The 23172-nt window shown below is 43.0% G+C and overlaps 1 protein-coding gene across 1 annotated transcript; it reads left to right on the top strand.

The window, feature by feature from the left end:
• Positions 1-1117: 1117 nt before the first annotated feature.
• Positions 1118-7563, top strand: SAYSD1 (SAYSVFN motif domain containing 1). The gene is made up of 2 exons (XM_060615402.2): positions 1118-1451; positions 6960-7563. Exons 1-2 carry the CDS (start codon positions 1245-1247, stop codon positions 7302-7304), a joined length of 552 nt encoding a protein of 183 aa, XP_060471385.1. The 5' UTR covers positions 1118-1244; the 3' UTR covers positions 7305-7563.
• The last annotated feature ends 15609 nt before the right edge of the window (positions 7564-23172 follow it).

Below are 23172 nucleotides of genomic sequence, written 5' to 3'. Positions count from 1 at the left end.
CTTACTTTATTTTTCTTCATAGCACTAGTCAGTATCTGACATTACATTAAATATAAATATGTAGTTACGCATTTGTCTATTTAGAATGTAAGTAAGTGCTAATAAAACGGATGTATTTCATTCATCCCAGCATCTCTAGTGCCAGACACAACACCTGACATACAGCACGGTCTTGATAAATATTTGTTAAATCAATGAGACTCCATTCTACTTCATCTAGTTTCTTGACTCAAAAACTCAGCAAGATCCAAGAAATACTTGAGTCTCAATTATGTGAGTGGCACTTCGCTAGATGCTTAGAGCTTTAAAAATCTAACAGACACCTGAGTCTTTTGGGTGAATAGTGATTGGGAGAGGGGATAAGGGGCTCCTCAGTGTACTAGAAACGTTCTTTTTCTAGATAGTACAATACTTACAGAGGTGTATTCATAATTACAAACCTATTGAGCCCCACACTTAAGATTTGTGTATTTTAAGTTGCACACTGATAAAAGTGTTTTTTTCTTAAGTCTCTGACCTATCTAGACACATCGAGAGGTAGTTTGCATTGTGGTAAAAGCAGTGACAATGATCTGTATGGCCTGCCTGTCTGCTATGCGAGAGGTGAGTCACCTCCAAGTGCTAAGATCTGCGTATCAAAAGGAAAAGGGGAGACTATACTGTGTTCCTTTTGGCACCAGAACTCCCAGATATGATGGGCCTTCTCTAATGCCCTGGGACCACCTTTTGAAACTGGCCTGCAATACTAGCGCCTAACTGCTAAAGGGATGTTCCCTTAGATCCCCGAAGTGAGATGGAGCACTTGGAGAACTTTCCTCGGAAGAGCCCGCGGAAGAGAGGGGGCCAATGGAACAGTCTTTATGCTTTAAAAAAATTTTTTTTTAAGTTTTTATTTAAGTAATCTCTAACTCAAGGTGGGTCTTGAACTCTAACCCTGAGATCAAGAGTCGCATGCTCTTCCGACTAGGCCAGCTAGGCGCCCCTATGCTTTGGATGCTTAGCCATTTGCCCTCAGAGGTTGACAGTCCGTCCACTAGCGTTTAGAGGGCATTATTAGCTGTACATTCAGCCCAACGAACGTCACAAACACTGGTACTCGCGGAGTCCCTGGCCCCCAGCACGCACGCGCGGCACAGAGCCGCCGCTACGCAGGCGCACTGCGGCCAGGCGCCGGGCAAAGCGGAGGGCAGGAGCCCGGCCGGCGGGTGCGCGCTCCAGGGCGCGCGGGGAGCGAGGCGCGCGCCATGGAACAGCGGTTAGCCGAGTTCCGAGAGGCCAGGAAACGGGCCGGGCTGGCGGCCGAACCCAACACTTCGAGCCGGAGTGCACAAACCTCAGGGAAGAAGGCGGAAGCAGCTGCGACTCCAAAGGCAGCTCCAGGCTGGCTAAAACGGTTCCTGGTGTGGAAACCGAGGCCCGCGAATATCCGGGCCCAGCCCAGCCTCGCTCAGGTGAGAGGAAGGCCTCGCCCCCCGGGACCTAGCTTCAGGGACGCTGTCGTGTCCACCCAGTAAAATCCGGCTGAGGCCACACCCACTGCCCGCCCACCGCGTGGCGGCCTTCAGGCCACGCCCCCACCGAGGAGCCGTCCCCGCCCACCACGCGAAGGAGCGGGAGTCCAGTCCCCTCCTCTGGTTCCCACCTTCGCTGGCGGGGCGGGGCTGCCGGCGCCTCCCGACTGTTGAGGGCCGGAGCCTGGCATCTCGGGCCACACGTGTCTGCACTGATCCTTCGCTTTGACATTTTCTTTCCAGCCCGCGACCCACGCAGATCCTGATTCCGGTCGGGAAGCGATGGTCTAGGGTCCTGGAAGAAAACACCTCTGCCCTTGAGTTACTCACAGCGAGTTGAGTTATTGTGATGCCCTGTAGCCTCCGGGAACTTCTCCACCACCGCTTTCATTTGCAGCCCTCCGCTAATGGAGGGTAAAGGTCTAATTGGATACTGCTAAAAAGTGGCAGTAATGAAGGCTTCCTTTCATTTCGCACCTGGGACACATGCAGCCAGTAGCCCAGAAAGCCTGTGCTTTAGAAATAGCATTTGAATACAAACGTGCAAAAGTGTGGTTTGTGTAACTGCCAGAGGCCGCAGATGCTTGTGCACCTCTATTAACTAGGGAAACTTACTCAAGTTCTCTGGTGAATTTTCAGGTGAAAGCATTATTTAGATTAGTATGATAGCCTTTCCACCCTTTGATTCTTTAGTATTCTCTTAATGTTCAGATGAACTTGGTATTTTCATTTCACATCTTGTATTTTCATTTCGTTTCCACTCAGGAGTAGAGTGGCAAGGTGCCCTGTGTGTGAGATTAGATTACCTATGTTGGAATACAGGACACAACATGGAGGGAAAATAGGTGCCTTGAGACAGTCTGTGACAAAGCCTTCCTATCTCAAAAGTGTAATAGGAGCCAAAAAATTCCTTTTGAAAATGAAAATGTATTGGAGCAGAAATGTATCTTACTCCTCTTAAAATTATTTCTCTTAGTTCATTTATTATTGCACAACATCTGGTTTTAGGCAATTTTTTTAAACCAAGGAGAACTTATGGTTACTCAGTTTTGATTAGATACTATTCTCCATACCACGCAGGGTTCCATCAGACTTGCAGAAAGAGAGTGCAGCAGGGTTCAGACAATCTATTTCCTTGCATGCGGTTTATCTCAGGATAACTTCATTGTTGATTAGAACTCACTGAGCACAATTGGTTAAGATTTTAGAATCTACTTCCCTTACCCTTTTTCCTCTCCACAGTTAAAAAACAATGTCTAGCCCACACAATGAGTTTTTGCCTGTGTGTCTCATTTCCAAAGGAGTATGAGATCATTGAATTGGACCCAGAGAAGCTGAACTTGGAGAAAGTTTCCATTATTAAAAACCTAAAAGCTGATGTCCCGACAAAAGGATGACAGGAAATGCTGGATCTCCAGTTGTTCTTATTAATTACTCTGTTTTTCATAAGGGACTCTGTCTTAAGCTTATTTTCATTGGCTCAGTTATCATTCATGGGTTTGCTCTGGTGTGAAAATTCTCATTAAATTGTTTTTTTCTTTCTCCCAATTTACAATCCATCTCTCTTAATCATTTTGGAGACACACAGTGGCTGTCAGAAATTTCTCTAGCCTTCTATTTGTAATTGCTTCTTGGTTGTCATTGATAAGGAAGCATCCATATCCTCCTTCCTCCACTCTCGAATTCATCTTGAAGAAAGCAGTCCCCAAGATCAAACATTTCTTTCTGTGACAAGCTTGTTCCACATTGGGACCAAAATGCTTGTGACTTTTTTCAACCCCACAGAAGCCCCCTGTCTCCCTGCCCAGGCATACCCTGCAGCAGTCCCCAGCACCTTCTAGCCCCAAGGTATCTTCTCTCATCCTGTGACTCTGCCCCTCCAGCCTTGGCTTGGACTGACCCACTGCTCAAATGCTCTCCTTTGGAGTCACCTGGCTAAACACAGCCTTTGCATCACTCCCTCAAACCCAGGAATCACCTTCTAATTTCTTCCCTTTCCTTGCCATCATTCATTCATTTATTCAGCAAAATTATATCCTGTGCCCAGTCTGTTCCAGCTACTGTCCCGAATCTGGGAAACAGTGGGATAAAGGCAGATGAAGCCCTGTTCTCACAGAACTTGCATTTGGGGCAGCAGATGATAAACAAAGCTGAATGATGAATGCTATGAAAGGGGGGAAGAACCGGATGCTATGATAGTGAACTGGGGGTGAGAGGTGCAGAGTGCTACTTTATTTTTTTTTTCAACGTTGTTTTTTTTTTTTATTTATTTTTTTTGGGACAGAGAGAGACAGAGCATGAACGGGGGAGGGGCAGAGAGAGAGGGAGACACAGAATCGGAAACAGGCTCCAGGCTCCGAGCCATCAGCCCAGAGCCTGACGCGGGGCTCGAACTCACGGACCGCGAGATCGTGACCTGGCTGAAGTCGGACGCTTAACCGACTGCGCCACCCAGGCACCCCCAGAGTGCTACTTTAAATTGGGTAGGCAGGGAGGACCTCCCTGAGGAAATGGCATTTCATAAGAAGCCACTCTTCGAGAAACCCAGGACAAGGACAAGGGCACATGTGGTCACATTTTTGCTGAGATTTGTAGGAGAGGAGGGAACCATCCAGGTCATGTGAGGGGAAGGGGGCATTCCTCTCAAAAGGAACCATAGGTGCAAAGGCCCTGAGGTGGTAAGCAGCTTGGTATTTGAGAAATGGAAGTATTTGCCCTAAACTATGCCTCTATGTGCGGTGACGACCACAAACACTTCCATACACAGCTTTTATAGCAGAAGCCACGTTGGTCCTAAAGCAAATGCCAAAGGAGGTAGAGGAATTTCTATATCTCTCCTCTTGTTTGTTCCCTTTGCCAGTTGGTTTGACCCATTCCCCCATCTCCTAGCTCTCTAACCCTTCCCTTTACCATTCCTCATAAAGGCCCCTAATTAAGTACAAAGAGCTTTGGAGGGAGGCTGTGCTGGGATCCTACACCAGTCTCCTCTCTATCACTAGCTGTGTGACTCTAGGGGAGTTACTTAACATCTCAGTGTTTCCCTATCAGTACATTGGGATTAACAGTGCTTATCTCCTGATTATGGGAGATGGGGTGTCTCAAAGGTGTGCCAGAAATCGTGGCCATAAGCATTATTCTTTTTATACTCCTTCAATGATAAATTCAGTTTACAGTAAATTTCAAGTTGTACACATTCAAAATGTATTCTGCATTCTTCAGTCAGTCATTTCTCTCTGACTTCTGTGTCACCACCCTAGTTATGCCTGGCCCTTCTCTCTCACTGAGCCTCCTGCGTGAGCTACTCACAATTTCCCTGCTTCTAGCCTTGTAGCCCATTCTCTACCTGTCAGCCAGAGTAGTCTTAAATATAAATCAGATTATATTAGTTCCCTGCTGAGACTTTCAGTGATTTCTCTATTGTGCATACTGGTCAAATCTGAAAGGGACATTTATTTACTTAACAAACGTGTGTGTGTCAGGAGAGGGTGTGTTGCTGATGGCATGTTAAGGACTTTTCCAGTCTAACAGAAAAGGTAATAATTACAACCTTAACACTAGAAAAGAAGGTTGCAACAAAACAGAATGTAATGTAAATCAGATGACCTATATTTTTTATCAAGACCAGATAATATTTGTGGTCCCGTTTTAAATTATCATGGGAGGAATGGGGATATAATTGAAGAAATGAACTAAAAGTTATGCTTTGTATTGAGAACCTATGTGTGGGGTGCTCTCTTTGGCTCTGGAGACACTAAAAGATAAATGGTAGTCCATTGGCCTCCTGGTAGCAATCTAAGGACACATGTGAACTGTATTAAAAGAAAAACACTTGGGGTGGCTGGGTGGCTCAGTCGGTTAAGTGTCTGACTTCGGCTTAGGTCACAAGCTCACGGTTCATGAATTCGAGCCCTGCATTGAGCTCTGCTGGCAGTGTGGGGCCTGCTTGGGATTCATTCTCTCTCTCTCTCTCTCTCTCTCTCTCTCTCTCTCTCTCTCTGCCACTCCCCCACTTGCACTCTCTCAAAATAAATACATAAGCTTAAAAACACAACACTTAATGAGCATATAGTTTGGTGCTCAATGAGACAAAGAGGCAGTAAGTGCTCTGGGAGGCAGAGGGGGAATCCCTCCTTGATAGCTGCAGAGGTCAAGCATACACAGTTCACCAGTCATGCTGGCCTGGAAGGAAGGCACAGAGCTGAGAATGGAGAGGAAGCAGAGCAGGATACAAGGAGGGGGGGGGGGGGGGCAGTGTCTTTGGGTAGTAAATCCTGTTGAACTGGAGTAGAGCAGTGGATTGTGGATTGTATCGTACAGTTAATTTTTTAGATCATTGTTTTACAGACTGTACGTTGTGACCCGTTAGTGGGTGGTGAAATCAGTTTAGAGGATCTAGTCCTCTGTTAAAAACAAATTTTAAAAAAGTGGAATGGAAGGTGAGAATTTCATGTGTGGTGAAGGTATTTGTTGATTTGTGAAACTTTTTCATATATACATACATACATACATACATACATATATATATACATACACACACACACATATATATGTGGGGTCACAGTACAAAATGTATTTCTTATTATGGATCATACCCAAAAAATTTTGGAAAATACTGGACTAGAGATCAAGCCTCCCTAAAGCTATCTGAATATCTGTATCTCCCATTCGCACCCAACCCAGGGGCCTGTGTACTGGCATTTCTATCTGTTGAATAAATGGAAGGCCTTGCATGCATTCCAGCCCAAGAAGTTTACATTTTAACCTGTAGGCAGTAAAATTTGTTGAAGGTTTGTGAACAGAAGGTTGGGGGGGGGGGGTGTTTTAGGAAGTTCATTTAGCAGCTATACATAGGATGTTTTGGAGAGTCCAGGCGGGGAGGAGGTAAGGAGTCCAGTTAGGAGACACTGCCTGGGCTTGGTGGTGTGTAAGACAGTCCTGGGATGGAAAGGTTGTGGCTATAATGGTGATTTGTTTTTAAGAAGTGAAAGGGATTTTTGTTTCTGGTTTCATGTAGTCCTCATTTTAGACTCATGCCACTCACAAAACTGTAGCTCATCTAATCCAGTCAATAAGCATTGACTCTGTGTGTGAAGCACTAGGTGTAGCTGCTGCATTATCACTTACTGGGGAGTTTCTCTATGGGGCACAAATTAGCTCTTGTTAGCAGCAGACTGATCTGAGGAAATGACTCCCATGAATGGGAATCCACCTGAATGCTGTAAGGATTTTATCAGGTCACAGCTCACTAAGTGCAGATCAGTTTTGATTCAGTTAGAACAGGGCACGTGAGCTCTTTGGAGATGATTGTTTTAGGGAGCAGAGCAAGAAAATAGAAATCAATGAGCCGGAGGCCTTCCCAGAGCAATGAGAGCTGTCTTTCCAGATTGGTTTTTATCCTTTGAGCCCCATTACCCTTTATTCTTACTTCTGTTTGTTTGTGTGACCTAGGAAGTGGCTCAGCCGGGGAGCAGCACGTCACAGCCACCACGGAACGAAGCCATTCCTCTGCCTTCACCACAGGACCAGTCTTTCCTGATCAACATCACTTTCTTGAAGGTTCTTCTCTGGTTGGTCTTGCTGGGATTGTTTGTGGAACTGGAATTTGGCCTGGCCTATTTTGTCCTCTCCTTGTTCTACTGGATGTATGTCGGGACACGAGGCCCCGAAGAGAGGAAAGAGGGAGAGAAGAGCGCCTACTCGGTATTCAACCCAGGCTGCGAAGCCATCCAGGGCACCCTGACAGCAGAGCAGTTGGAACGTGAGTTACAGTTTAGACCCCTCGAGGGGAGATAGGCTCTGCTCTCTTGCAGGTAGCCTCCCACATGGCTCCCTCATAGCCTCTGGACATGGGCTCGTGGGTTTGATTTCAAGTGCCCAAGACCTTATAAGAACAGCTTGCAGGTTAGTTCTCTGGCTGTGAACTTCTGCATTCTTTCCCCAATCCTCTGCTGCGGTTTTATCATTGAACTTCTTTTTGGTTTTGGTGAAACCCCTTGAATGACACTCAGTGTGGATATGATGCCCTTTATAAAAAGTACATACTCAAAAAAGAGAGCTGTTTGTCTCATTATTTGAGAGAGGTACTTGTAAAGCAGTAGAAAGGGATTGGGGAGATAACTTTAAAACACCCAGCTGTTTGAAGGAATGGTGTGTCAAAATAAGTGTTCTCTTTAAGTCTTTTCATATATGCTATAAAGCATTTTTTCCCCCCTGAAAAATTTAAGTTGCAAGTTTTTGTTTTTTGGGTTTTTTTGTTGCTGTTGATGATGTTTGTTTTTTCATTGTTTTTTGGTTTTTGTTGTGTGTTTTCTGCTTTAAATCTTGCTTTTTTTTTTTCAGTCATTAATGGTAATGAAAAATAAAATAGCTTTAAAATACCTGCTTTTCAGAAACAGATCCCCATTGCCCATCACCATCTTCCATTCTCCTCAGTTATTCTGCTCCCACTTAATGAAGGAAGATTAAGAGAAGACAGAGTCCTAAGTGACAGGCGAGGGGAGGTAGATTGGTAGATTTGGTAAGTGGGTTATTTATGATGAATTCAGCAAGAAAAAAATTCCTGAGTGTGTTCAGATGAGAGCTGTGGAAGTGGAACTCTAGACTTATTGGCTGCGTGGGTTGTTTCTTATATTCTGAGGGCTCTGGAGTAAGCAGTCCCTTTCTTTGCCTGTGGGCCTCTGGTGAGAAATTATGTAAATAGGGGTAAGCAGACATGATTTCAGTCGTTCTTCCTCTTCCAGTACAAAGTTAGTGTTTGGGTTCACTAAAATTGGACCAAAGCAAACCATTAAATACTTTTTTTTTTTTTTTTTATGGATCATACTGATGAGTAAGAGGAGTCTAGTTTTAAGCCAATACTTTTTTTCTGAAACTTTTAAAATTTTAAGAAATTAGTGATTCCTCAGTAGGATTTCAACTTCAGGATTCAGTTATTCACTCATTCTGACAGTAACTTTAATATTTATGAGATATTCTTAAATAATGGATGCTTATTGCTGAAATTTTTTTTTCTTTCTTGCCTGATTTGCTTACTATAGCCAAACCTTAGCTCCATTTAAATTTAACTTTTACTCATTGAATGCCAGCTCCCTGGTAGGCACTTGAGGGAAAAGCAGACATATTCCCATTGCGCTGAGCATACAGTCTAGCTGGGAGGGGGATTGGTGGACAAAATAAAACAAGCAATAACAATAATAGAGTGAGATGTGGTGCCTAGCTGGCTCAGTTGGAAGAGCATGCAACTCTTGACCTCAGGGTTATGAGTTCAAGCCCCACGTTGGGTATAGAGATTACTTTAAATAAATAATTTTAAAAAATAATAGAATGAGGTAAGTTTCAGTTTTAGGAGCGTACAGAGGGGATGTTCTCATGAAACACACTTTGTAGCCAACCACGTGTGTTCCGGCCCTTGCTGAAAATTCTTCTGATCTGAGGAGCAGCTTTGTCTAGCCCTTTGCTGACTGGCACTTTGGCTGTCCCTCAGAAGCCTCACTTGACCAGAAGTTCTCTATAGTTCACGAAGAAGTACTTTCTTTCTTTCTTTTTTTTTTATTTAAAAAAAATTTATTTTTATTTTTTTTGAGAGAGAGATAGAGCATGAATGGGGGAGGGGCAGATAGGGAGACACAGAATCCAAAGCAGGTTCCGGGCTCTGAGCTGTCAGCACAGAGCCCAACACAGGGCTCGAACTCACAAACCGAACCATAAGGTCATGACCTGAGAGGAAGTCAGACACACTGACTGAGCCACCCAGGTGCCCCACAAAGAAGTATTTTCTTCTGTGACTTCTGTCTCAGCTGGGCCTCTGGAAAGTATGGGAAACAGGTGAACCCCTATTAAACAGGCAAGGTTTGATCATGTTTCAGATACATGATTTTGTTTCCAGATTTATTTTCTTCAGGCTTTCTTCATTTCCCTGGATATTTTACTTGGGCTTTGACATTTCATAAAAGCCAAATACAAGGAATATCCTTATTCAGAGACTCACTACAATGCCCCACTCAATAAGCATTGTTCTAGGAAAGAATTCTCATTTTTAAAATGTGTAATTCAGGGGCTCCTGGGTGGCTCAGTAGGCTGAGTGTCCAACTTCGGCTCAGGTCATCAACTCGAGGATTGTGAGTTCGAACCCTGCGTTGGGCTCTGTGCTAAAAGCTCAGAGCCTGGAGCCAGGCTGCTTTGGATTCTCTCTCTCTCTCTCTCTCTCTCTCTCTCTCTCTCTCTCTCTCTCTCTGTTGCTCCCCCACTTTCTCTCTCTCTCAAAAATAAAGATTAAAAAATTTGTTTTAAAAATGTGTAATTCAAACTTTTACTTAAAACAAAGCACCTGTAACTCCAAATTGAGAACACATGATCCAATTAGCAATCTCAGTAAAGTGGAGACTCTGCTTGGCATAGAAGAGACTCAGCTTAGGAGTGGATCCCACTAGCATCTTTAAAAATGTAGCTGTTTATAATGAGGTGGAGCTTGATTGCCTTAAGCCCATCTTTCATGGGATTTTCTATGCACGATCTGTCACCTCTCCTTGCTCACCTCTCGCCAAAGGTTGCATGTAATGACAGCATTAACTTCTAGGAAAAGTGGGGTGTGAACCAATTAAATGCGTGGCAGGGGAGAGAGGAAAGGACAGTATGTATTTGCTGTTCTTATCAGACCATTAAGCTTTAGGTGCAGTCTTGATTTCCTGAATTTAGAAAGGCCTATTGATCTCAGAATTTCCACTCAGGGCCCGACCATTAGCTCAGCAAGCAGCTTCCATTAACGGCTGCTTCTGTCACCAGGGAACTTGAAATCCCAGAGATGCATTCAGTCCCTATGATTGCTGTGTGCACTGTGCATAGGTGAGGTCATTTCTGTCCAAATCTTACAAGTAAATTGGCTTTTGCTTCTATTCACATTGTCCCATCTTGTCTACTCACAGAGACTGTTAAATGAACCTCTACTTATAGGGCTGGAATGGACCCCAAAATGCTATCAAATGCATCCCCCTTGCCTTGGGCAAGGACCGCATTTATTCCTGACCAAATATTTTTTTTCCTGGTGACCCCTAAAGAAGAAGAATCCAGGTACAAGATTTAGGCACTTCTTAGGAAATTCTTAACCGAAAGACTTGACCCCCAATGCCACCGCAGGTTATTTCTTATCTAATCTCAGGGGACATAGAACATCCTCCAAACTGGTGAACTGTTACTCTGTTCTTGCTCAGTTTTCTCTGTTCTTCAGACTAAATCATCCGCATCGTACCTCTGGACAATCACTTTCAAACTAACCCTGACACATTCTGAGGGTTCCAGTTCAGGGCAGAGGTGAATGTCACAGTTTGTGGGTACAATGACTTTTCTCAAAAACTCTAGAGTTGTAACAGTGATGATCTGGGCATATGTATTTTGTGCTATTAGGATTGTACTTTGAGTCTAGGAGGTCTTTGACATTTGCCTTTTGACCGATCTCTGCTGGTAAGCTCTGTGCTAAAATCAAAAGAATAAAAAATAAAGGAAGTTACACAATTGACAAAACCAATGATCGTCATCTGGGCAGAAGAAAGTGAAGTTTTGTGTTTTGTTTCCTGCCACTCACACTGTTAACCAATATTTCTATTTAGGCTTGGCGCTGCTGGGGAACCCATAAGTGAGCTTGGGCAGACAGTGCATCCACGGTAAGAGCCAGGATACCTGGTGGAGCTGGGATGCCAGTGAGCATCTTGCCACCAGGGGGTAGCATAGAGCTGCTGCTATACATCCTGGTCCCTTCTCCCCACACTTGGTAACTTATGTAATGTGGAAAACCCACTGGGATGTTTATCTGAACCATTTGTGCTGCTTTTTCGGATGTTCTTTTCACTTCAAGATTCACAAAGGAAAGGGCTCATCAAAGGTCCTGGAAAAGGCACGGAAAGCTACCAGAAGTGATTTATACCAATATTTTAAAATAAAACAACAACCCCCCCCTCTAGACTTAGCAGGCAGTATTGCCCATCTGCCCATCTTTATCCATTTATCCATCAGTCTGTCTTCAGGTTTGGGTCATTTCTTATGAAGAGAATCAAAAGCCTAACATAGTATCAACTGTGGATGTTGGTGGAGCAACTGATCTTTTCTAGGCCAGGTGCCCGGCTCTGATGATCAGTTATCACATTGATAATGAAGGCAAGGTCCCTTTTTTCAAGGAGCTCACAATCAAATGGAAGGGGCAGCCAATAATCAGACAGTTACCACAGGATAGTGTGGTAAGTGCTATGAGAGTGTGCAGTCTAAATGAGGGCCAGAGCAGAGAAAAAGAGGTTTCAGAACCCTAGGGTCAAGAAGGGCCTCCTGAAGGTGATATTGTATTGAGTTTGAAAGAGCATCCGGTACTCCCCAAAAAAACAGGGGCAAAAGGGCTTTTTAGTCACAGGAAACCACCTGGCAAAAAGGTGATAATCTGGAGGGAGAATTGCTTGCTTGGGAAAAAGTGATGCATTCTGAGAACATATATTATTTTTTCCAACTGGTTGTTAACATATATATAAGCTATTGATTTTGGTGTATTAATTTTGTTATAGCTCTTGTCCTTGATTGAGTTTTCTTACTAATTATAATGGTGTTTTACTCGTTTTCCTGGATTTTCCATGTAGATAATTATTTTCTTTTCCAGTAATATAAAATTTAACTCCTCTTTTTCCAGTTTTTTTGCCTCTTGTTTTTTCCTCTCTGTCTAATAACATTGGCTAGAACATCCAGAAAAATGTTAAATCAGAATGTTAGTCAGTGATGTCTTTGTCTTGTTCTTGACCTTAATGAGCATGCTTTAGTATTTTCCCATTAAGCATGATGCTGTCTCTGGGATAAATGGAGAGATAATTATTCATCTGTATTTATGTTATTAAAAGTTTTTTTTTTTCCTTCTTAAATTAAGAATGGATTTCACATTTCACAAAATCTCTTTCAGTGTAGTGGAGATTATATGACTTTTCTCTTTGACCAATTAATGTAATCAGTTATATATTTACACGTATTAAACCATCCTTTTATTCCTGGAATGAGTGACCCTTGATTTTAATGTACTGTTCTTTTATTTTTTTAAATTTTTTAAGTGTTTATTTATTTTTGAGAGAGAGAGCAAGCAGGGGAGGGGCAGAGGGAGGGGGAGAGAGAGAGAATCCCAAATAGGTTCCTCACTATCAGGGCAGAGCCAGACACAGGCCTGGAACCCACAAACCACAAGATCATGACCTGAGCCAAAATCAAGAGTCAGATGCTTAACCGACCAAGCCGCCCAGGTGCCCCTGAACTGTTCTTTTGGTACTTAGTTAAAATATTAATAGTTAAAATTAACTTTTTTAAATATCTCTGTTAATACTTTTAATCCATAATTTTCATGAGATTATAGTATTTTTTAAGTATTTTCAGGTATTGGAATATATAAAAGCATAATTTTTAGGTCTTCATTAAAAATTATTCCCTTTTATCATTATAAAAAACCATCTCTGCTTTCTTTATTACTTTTGCCCTGAATTCATCCTTATCTGATAGTAAGATTGGGACCCCTGCTTGCTTTTTTTTTTCCCCCCATGGTAGTCTTTTATTTGTTTATTTTTAAAATAAAATTTATTGTCAAATTGGCTATCATACAGTGTGTACGGTGTGCTCTTAATTTGGGGCTAGATTCCCATGGTTCATCGCTTCCATGCAACAGCCAGTGCTCATCCCAAGTGCCCTGCTTTCTTTTTGTTTGAATTTACCAAGTCTGCCTCTGTCCATACTGTGGTTTTCAGCCTGAGTCATTTTTTTTTTTTAACGCTTTATTTATTTTTGAGACAGAGAGAGACAGAGCATGAACGGGGGAGGGGCAGAGAGAGAGGGAGACACAGAATCGGAAGCAGGCTCCAGGCTCTGAGCCATCAGCCCAGAGCCTGACGCGGGGCTTGAACTCACGGACCGCGAGATCGTGACCTGAGCAGAAGTCGGACGCTTAACCGACTGAGCCACCCAGGTGCCCCCTGAGTCATTTTTATCAGGTGTGTTGCTTGTATATAGACAGTAGTTGGATTTTACTCTATAATACATTGTGAGAATATTTCTTTTATTAGGTGAGTTTCACCCACTTATATTTATTGAAACCTTATCTATCTCATCACATTTTATGTTATGCTTTGTGTTTATATTGGTAATTTTACCACATGGTCTCTGGTTTTGTTTTAATTTTTTTCCCTTTGTGTGTGTGTGTTTCTTTCGATAATTTGGAAAACTTATATTTCTGTTCCAAAGTTGTTGGGTTTTTTTTTTTTTTAATTTAATGGCTTAATCCTTTCGCATTTTAGGCAGTATTTATTAATATCATATGAAAAATAAATATAAGAAGTTAGTATTTCCCCCTTTTCCCTACTTCTCTCTGCTCATCAGTTGTCAATTCTACTGACTGGTTAATTGACTTTACATTTTTAAATATAATTGTAAACTGTTACTTGATTTTTTAGCCTTAAATTACAGTCACCTTGACTATGAAGGATGAGGAACTCAACACACCTATGCTGCTTTACACCTCCTATCCATTTTCCTTTCCTCATTTTATTAATTATACCATTACTATATTTAAATTAACAAGAGCTACATTCCGTTCTCTAATCATAATTTATACATTTGTTTTTGTCTTAGTCCTACCTATAATTGATTTTTTTCACTTAATGATAAGCTATGAATAAATTCTCATGTCTGTCTTCTACAATATTGATTTTGACAGCTGCTAATATCACTGCATAGATAAATGTATCCTTTATTTAGCCAATCCCCTATTATTAAACATTAAGTTGTAGCCAGTGTTCACTAGTATGAATAGTATAAATAGGCTAACCTCTTTGAAATTGAAAACTTCAATTCAAAGTTTGAATTGAAATTTCTACTGTTAGAAAAGAGTAATTAGAGGCCAGTCAAGATAGTGGTCTCAAACTACAGTGACCGTTCACATCTCCTGGGGATCTTTTTAAAATGAGAATTCTGGTTCTGTAGGTCTGGTCCAGGGCCTAAGATTCTGCATTTCAAGTAAGCTCCAAGGTGGTGCTGATGCTACAGGTGTTCAGACCATACTTTGTGTAGCAAGATCTTTGAATACATTTTATGTCTGGAATTTTGCTTGAATGAAAAAAAATGCTAGAAAACATAGTCTGTAGCATTGCTTCTTGGGTCTTATGACACATTTAAAATATTAGGTTTGTCTCAATTTATAGCATATTATTATTTGTGAATGTTCATTTTGCAGTTTTTTTAATGCACCTGCAAGGTTACCTTAGGTTATACATCTGCTCACTTGCCTGGGCCTATCAGGGCCGTGTTCATGGCAGCCTATCAGATGTGCACATCGCTGTCACGTGTGAAAAAAGGCTGAGAACCTGAGGACCAGCAACAAAGCAGAGTTCAGGCAGGCACACTGGAGTGAACTGGTGAGAAAGAAGTCTTATAAATGATGTCTGCACTCCTAACCCTTCGGCACGTGTCTTTCATTTGGTGATTGGCTGGCTATTTATTGGTTTTATCCTAAAAGGCCCTAAGTGATCTGGCTCCTTCTTGCCTTTCCCAGTTATATTCACTTCCTTCATGTTCATCATACACAAGGGTTTAGCAAAAATGGTTTGGCCTTTCTCTGTACGGGGCCAGACAGAAAAACTTTTGTTGATCATACTGTCTCTGCCACAACGACTCAGCTTGGCTATTATAGAGCCAAAGCAGCCATACGTGACAATATGTGAACAGATGAGAATGCCAATAAAACCTTGTTTATAAAACCAGGCAGTGAGCCGTAGTTTGCTGACCCCTCCTCGAAGACACACAATAAGCTTCTGCTTCAGGGTTTTTCCACTAGCTGTTCCTTTGCTTAGAACTCACTTCCCCTAGATGATCCTGGGACTTTTTTCCCTTGCTCCGGTCATATCTTTCTGCTGTCACATCATCCGAAAGACCTTCCCTGTCCCTCTCCTGCCCCCTCCCCGACCCCCAAGTACAAGATAGCACCACTCCTCCATATCTCCATGTCCTTTTTTTTTTTATTTTTACCTCTCTCCTATGGGAAATACTATATTTCGTTGCTTTACTAATAATATCGATCATATTTGGATAATTTCTAGAGAAAAGCATATGCATTTATAGGCAGAGTATTTTTATACATTTAGCAGTTCCTTTGCAGTGAACCAAAATAGATTTGTTATGCAGAGTTTGTTTTAATCATATTCCTTCTAATGATTTGCCCCCTGAGACTTAGACTGACTTCAGCAGTGCTAAACATACCATATGGCGAAATGGCACAGGATGATATGAAAACATTGCTTTGTTCTAAAGTCTCATCAGTGAAAAAATGTCTTTGGCTATTCTGGCTCTTCTAATGGGTTATACCAGGTTCTGCACCTATATGTGATTTTCAAACTATTTATGGAAAGAGGAGAATTTCCTACACATTCATACGTTTCCCAGAAGCAGAGGAAGCCTCATGCCTGATGAAAGGCTGGTAAATGCAGGGTGAGTAAGGGAATCGGGAGGACATTTACTAAGGAGAGATGATCAAATGGGAAATTCACATTAGGACTTGATAGCTTTGGAGGATCCAGCCCCAGAAAGGAGAGAGGGGTTGGATTCCAAAAAGTCTACACAGGGTGTCCGTGATCTTGCTGCAGTCTTTGGAAATCTGTATCAGTGCACCATTTTGAGTACAGCTGAAGAAAGTCTCTTCATGTGGGCTGCTGTGCACATTTGGGGGCATTGCTGGGTTTCAGGTGACGCCATACCCTCAGGGGCTGTGCACCACAGATGCAGAATGTCTCAAGAGCGGTTGGCATTTCTTATGTGAGGAGTGACACCAAGACTTAACACAGTGAGGGAAACAAGAAGCAAAGGTCGCCTCCTGCTAGAAGAAGGGCCGTATCTGAGAAGCAGGCACAATTCAGGGCCAGGAGAACATGAGAAAACGTGGTTGCAGCTGACGCCAAGACTGCATGAAGGTGGCATCTTTTCTGGACTTGTGGCCTCATCATGCTTTGGTTGGCAGGCTTCATGAACTTTACCACTTCCTGAAAGAAGGTGCTTTTGTAAATACCTTATGTAAAGTATGGTGTTATGGATGTTTTTCCTGATGGCTAAGAATAGTCCAACACAGTATAATTTGTAATGTAAGCTGATTCTTTTATATGAGATGTCTTTTCATCTGATTTTTTTTTACTGTACCTTTCTAAAGGATGCTGTTGGAAGGACATTGGCTTAGCTTAATCAGAGTGAGATGTCTTTACTTTTGTGTGTATCTCCCACATTTTGGTTCTCCTGATCTCCATTTCCCACACCAGAACTTGAAAGATGAAAGAGCTTGAGGGCGGTTTCATTGTATAGTGACATCTAATCGGTAGATATCAGTGGGGTTCAGTAAAACCATAAATTTAATTTCCTAAGCATTTTTTTAAATGTTTATGTATCTATTTATTTATGAGAGAGAGACAGAGACAGAGTGCAAGCAGGGGAGGGGCAGAAAGAGAGGGAGACGCAGAATCTGAAGCAGGCTCCAGGCTCTGAGCTGTCAGCACAGAGCCCGATGCCGGGCTCAAACTCACAAACTGTGAGATCGTGACCTGAGCTTAAGTTGGACGCCTAACCAACTGAGCCACCCAGGAGCCCTGATTTCCTAAGCATTTTTAAAGTTATGAAGCTTTCGAGAGTTATGAAGCTTTCGACAATATTTGGTCGTAAAATACCTGTCTCTATAAGCCAGAAATGTACGTAAATCGTTCTAGATTGTTGAAGATAGGACCTAAAAGGTAAAGTAACTGTGACCTTTTTGTTGTGGTTGTTAAATGTGTGTAGTTAAGGTGCCCAAGTCCTGAGCTGTGTTTCTAATTCCTTAGAAGTAGAATTAGAATAATTCCTTAGGTCATATGGAACTGAAAAGTCTTATATAAACTGTATTTATTATTTCAAGTCCTTGCTCTTTCACTGTAGAGATATGGAAAGTTAAAAAAAAAAAAAAGTTGCTTGCAAATCTCCTCTTGGTGTTACCTGTCTGCTTCCACCCCAGAGCAGTCCATCTCCTGGCACGGGACTGCTCAGGGTTTGTAATTCTCAGCTATTGATTTTATTCTTGGAGGTTGCAACACAGATCAACCCTGAGGTCCGTTGGTCCTACATGAGAAGGAGCCACAGTAATTCATTCTACCACTGGTGCCTGTATCAGTGGGAGAAATAATAAAAAATCTGTTGGACTTACTCTAGGCTGTGATCTTTTTCTCTTTCTAAAATGATTATGTTAGTTAAAATGAGCCTTTGGACAAAAGAAAAGAATCTACCAAGGTTTAAGATCAGAAAACTCTTCAGGGAAAGAGCTCAGATTTATGGAAGAAGGAGTTAAAAATACTGGCTGGAGATGGGGCTCCTAACTTGGCTCCCTATAGCTTCCCACTGGTAATTCCCATTATTTTTTTTATTGTTTACTTATTTATTTTGAGAGAGAGGGAGAGAGCACAAGCAGGAGAGGGGCAGAGATGGAGAGAGAGAATTCCAAGCAGGCTCCACACGGTCAGCACAGAGTCTAAGATGGGGCTCGACCTCATGAACCATGAGATCATGACCTGAGCCAAAATCAAGAGTCAGATGCTTAACCGACTGAGCCACCCAGGCACCCCTAGTAATTCCCATTCTTTTTTCCACCTCCACAATTTCCTTGTGTCTTTTACTACAGCTCTTTCCCACATTTAAAGGTCTGGGTTTTTTTTCTTTATTTACTTTTTTATGTTAGGGCCTCATCATCTTTCCCACCTACTCTTCCCACCTTTGGGTACACTCAATTTCTACTTCTTCCTTGTCCCAGTATTGGTTCTGTTTTTCCATGCTCTTCAATATTTTGCCTACATTGTTTTCTATTCCAGGTTGCACTGCTGGGGTTTTCTCCCCACTAGTTCCAGTAAGGGAGACCCCACTGTTTTCAGTATTGTCTTTATTGTGTGTGTACATGCATGTGTGTGAGAAAGAGGGTGGTGGAGGGAGAGAAGGGAGGGAGGGATTGAAAGACACTGCATTGCACATGCCTAAGGCATATGTTTTTGAGGGGGTAGTGAGAGGAGATTTGGCGGTGGGAGCCAAACACTTGGGAATGCTTCTATACAAGGCATATGAGTGACATTCTTCACAAATGCTATTTGGAACTCTGTTATCCCCATCTGTGGGGCATCAGTCCCTGGAATGTGGCTCTATATTGCATGTGACCACGAGTGAGTCTGAAGGCCAAAAATTCTCATTTATTTCCTCCAGGAGAGCAGGGAAACTGCCCTTATCCCTTGTTCAGGCTGAGGTTAAGACCTGTTAGGCCCAAGTGCACCCTCTTTTCCTGAGGTTGTATCTGTCTGGCTTCCCTACAGATGTGGTGGTCATTATTGGTTTGGGCAGGTGTCTTCGTTGGGATGGGGAAGGGAGAGAAAGGTCTGAGATCTATCTTTCTTGTGCTGCTGAGTGGTGGAGTAAAGACATAGAACGCTGAGAACATCACAGGAGAGTGAATGAAGTCAAAAGCAAGACTGATGCAGACAAGCCAAAATGCAGATATTCTGTCTGCAGATACCAGGAGAAATGACATCTCATTTGCTCTCAGAGTAAGAATTATTATTAGGTTTGAAAGAGACAATCCCCAAAGCATGTCTAAAAAACAGGTGTGTTTTAGGAAACCTTCAGATGAGCACATTGATCTTCAAATGGGTAGCTGAAATGGTGGCGGAACTGGGGAGAATCTGCAATTCCTCTGCTCTTCTAAAAAGAGTCGGCTGCAAGCTCAGAGAGCGAGCGATTACTTAAACTGGAGAGAAGTTCATTTTTCTGAAGATGAATCTCTAAACAGCAGCTCCATTCAAATTCTGTGGCTACTTTGCAAACAAGGCTTGTGCTTTTATGACATTAAAAAAAAATGGACTTAATGGACTGAGTTCATTTAGACAGGGGAGATCAAATGAATGAGCGGAATTAGAATACGCGTCCATTTGGCCATCAGTCATTGTTTAAGCCACTCGACCACCCAACTTCTCTAATTAAATGGCAGCGCAGTCCCTGTATAAGGGCTGCGACGGGTAAATTAGTACTTGGTAAGTGCTTTGAAGATGAAAATCACGACATGAGTAATGAGCAAGGTTTTTTTTCTTGGGCTGGAAACGGCATCTTTTGTGTTTTCCCACTGCGCCATGAGTCACCTGGGCTGGACGCTGCAGAAAACCTCCTCTCCCGAAGGAAGAGCAAGAGAGACACAATAATGACAGGCCTTTATTTGACGTTTACAAGGCAAATTAGGGAAGAGCCTGAATCCGTTTCACATCTGTGCAAGGAATTATAACACCATACACGTTTGCTACCTATATATGCAGGGTGTATTTTATATGAATGTATACATTAGGAAGTTGCATGAAAATTATCTTGTTTAAACATTCATGAGGAGCAAACATCCCCCAAGAGCACTGAAGACAGAAACCCAGCTTTGTCCCTCCCGAGAGCCTGGCTCCCCTCTCTCTTCTCGCATTTAAAGCTCCGCATCGAATCCCCTCCAAAACCAAGGGGATGTGGAAGTTTATCTGCTTTGAGGATGTGATCACTTTTACTGGGAGGAGCTTCAAATTGCAGATTTGGATGTGAAGTGTGGACCATTTGGCAAGGTCCAGCCCTATGGGTCTGGGGCGGATCTTGCTCCCTTGCAAGGAAGCCAAGACCCTAACTTGTTATGTGTTCCAAACTTTGCTGGGAGTTTTCACCACATTCAAACATTCTCATTTATATATGTTTTCCTTCTCCTGGATTGCTTTGACACAGTGGCAATTAGTCATGCTCGATTGTCTGGGTTGACTAATTACTGATAGTTTTGACAGGCCTCATCAAAAAGGTTGCAGAGCCCCAGTGTAAGTTAGGATCCAAGCCCCTGGCTGCAATGCTCCTCGCTGTGCCAGAGTATGGAATGCGGTGCATTTCAGCCCTGGCAGTGCCTCACTCTCAGCTGCACCCCCAAATTGGTCACAGCTGAGAGAACAGCATTCCTAGCAAAGCTAGTTGGGGGAGGAGTGTGGGGAAGTTCATTATAGGGCTGGCAGGGGTGGGGGAGGAGGTAGTGTGGGGTGGCAGGGGTGGGGGAAGTAGTGTGGAGATGGGGAGGAGCTTGGGTGCATCAGAGAAAAAATGCACCACTGGATAAGGTTCTGAGAAACTGGCTTAAAATGGCCAAAGGGGAGAAGAGAAAACTCTCCCCTCTGATAGATTCAGATGTAGGTGAAGTCCAAGAGATTTGGGTCATTAATGGGAAAACAGTTATGCTTATCTGCTTCCTGCCAATCTGTATCCATTGACAGAGCAAAAGTAATTATAGATACTGTAGACACACTGTGGCATTAAGTGTTTGAATTACACTGCTTCACAACACTTCCTGATATGGCCCTCCAGGCGCGGCCAGAGAGCTGGTTTGAGCCAGCAGCTAACACTGTAGGGGCATGACAATGTTGTCTGGGGAAGTTTCCCACATTTTCTTTCCCCCCCAAAACTCCAGCAACAAAAAGAAAAAAAGCCTGAGTTGATACTCATTTGGTTTCTGTTGAGTACTTAGTATGTCATTCACATAGCTGTCTTAGCAGAGGAAGCAGGCATATTTCATTTGAGGGTTTTCATAGTTTGGCTCCTCATAGGACCCAAAAGCAGGGTCGGCACTCTAGAATCAATTCAGTGGAGGGAAAATAAACCTTTGGAATATATTTTACCTTCCCTGAGCACGTCGCAGGCATTAGCAATAATGGGAACCCTGTCTGCGCATGGAGAGGAAGCATCTACAGCTCAGGCCCCCGCCTATCTTCGCCCTGGGCTGTGCGGTCCCATGACCTTCACAGTGGGTGGGATGATTCTGGATTCATCATCTCCTAACTTTATGCTGCTATGCACAGGACACACACACACGCACACACACACACAGTGTTCTTTCCTTATGGATGGAGACAGAAGCTGCTGAAACATGGCCCACACTGATGAGATTGAGCCTTTCGGGGGTAAATGTGAACTGACTCTTTGCCCTTGGTGGTGGCTGTGCCATCTTTGCTAGGCTAAAGCTGCCCAGTTTGCTAGTCTTCTCCAACTTCAGGGAGATGAGAGAGCCAAAGGGGGAGGCTTAGGACCTTTTTCCACTTCTTTTAGTTCACTCTGTGCGGCCAACAGAACAACTTGTCAAATAAGCACAGATGCATCAGGAAACCATTAAGCCAACCCATTAAAAGGGCACTGGATTCGCTATTCAAAGTGGCTCGCTTGCTGTTTCTATGTATATGTGTGCTCTGATGCATTTCAGTTTCTTAATTTTAAGACAAGGATGAGTGAGGTACTACAGTAGAGATAGTAAAGCACAGCCTTCCGCTCCTCTCAGGCTAATTCACTGAGGAGACGGCATCTTCACTAGCTGATTTGTCTACCTTCGCTGTTGTATTTCTTTTTTAACAGAAACTCCAGATAAATAGTGCCAGCTTTTACTAAGAGCATCTTGAATGGCTCTTTTGTATTTCTTACCTATCCCTCCCAGAGGTCTCATTACACTCGGAGACCCAGCCCAGGACCGCCTAGCAAGTCATGTGCAAACCTCCCTCCTCTAGGTCAGGATAGGGGAGATGCCCAGGGTCTTTCCCTGCTCTGAGTCTTCAAGAGCTCCACTGGTGTGGGCTTCAGCGGGAATTGTATTGAGGCAATTGAAAATCACACGGGCCATCTGGAAAGTCATCTTGAAGGCAACTTTGCGATGTCAGCAGTTTGTTTCAGTTCTGGATTTAGCTGTTCTAAAGGTTGACGTAGTCAAGAGGAGTTGTCATGATGTCAGCCACTAAGAAGTGGAGCTGACCAGAGTGCTGAACCCAGTCTCTATTTACCAAAGTCCTCAGACCTTGCTGGCTGCACAGCTGATACACACATCACCCCCCCCCCCAACCCCCACCAGTCAGCTATAGTACCCCCAGGACAGAGGCAGATAAGAGTGTGCAGAGCAAAAGCTCCACACTTATGGCAACATGCATGTAAACAGCTGGTGGAATTTGGGAGTACATTGCATGTGATAGTTCCCAGCTCTATTAGAGATATATTTGGCTTAGGAGAGCTCAAAAATTCTTTAGAGGGAGTTCACTGCCAATCAAATAAATATTAATAGTGTGGGTCTTGGAGCAAAGAAGATAGTTCTTCAGTATCTAATATGTATCTACAAAGGAAACAGTTCCTCAGTGTTACAAGGCTTGGAGCATGGGGTTTGAGGAGCCTTTTGAAATCAGGAAACACCAGTACCAGTTGGGAAAAGAACTCTATTTACAGTTTAAACCAAACTATCTGAGCTTCCCTGGTGCCTAACTAAACACCTTCTCCCTCCAATTTCTCCCCTTAACAATTTGTTTCTCTCAGGTTTTATCAATCTGGCTCTTTTTTTGTTGTTGTGCAGTGTATTAATGATTCTCAAAATCTTCCAGTTTACCCAGAACTGAAACACTTGTGCCAGAGCCATACTCCACATCAATTCACCAGTGCTCATCTCCCCTCTACCCACTCCAAAAACAAAGCCAAGGAGTGGTGCCTGTTGGAAAATCTTCCCTTATTCTGGGGAAGCAGGGGTGCTCCCGTCCCCCACTTCTCTACATTTTCTCCAGGAGTCAGTCTGCACAATTCATCTTTAGCCTGA

This window comes from Panthera onca, chromosome B2 (genome assembly GCF_046562875.1).
Source record: "Panthera onca isolate mPanOnc1 chromosome B2, mPanOnc1 haplotype 2, whole genome shotgun sequence".
Taxonomy (NCBI): Eukaryota; Metazoa; Chordata; class Mammalia; order Carnivora; family Felidae; genus Panthera; species Panthera onca.
Note: the sequence above shows the minus strand (reverse complement) of the source record. Positions and strands in the feature narration are given on the sequence as shown.

Bases quoted from the DNA above. Each gene is read 5' to 3' on its own strand.
- SAYSD1 (XM_060615402.2), top strand. From the start codon at position 1,245: ATGGAACAGCGGTTAGCCGAGTTCCGAGAGGCCAGGAAACGGGCCGGG. The intron at 1,452-6,959 runs GTGAGAGGAAGG...TGTGTGACCTAG, and splicing joins CCCAGCCCAGCCTCGCTCAG to GAAGTGGCTCAGCCGGGGAG.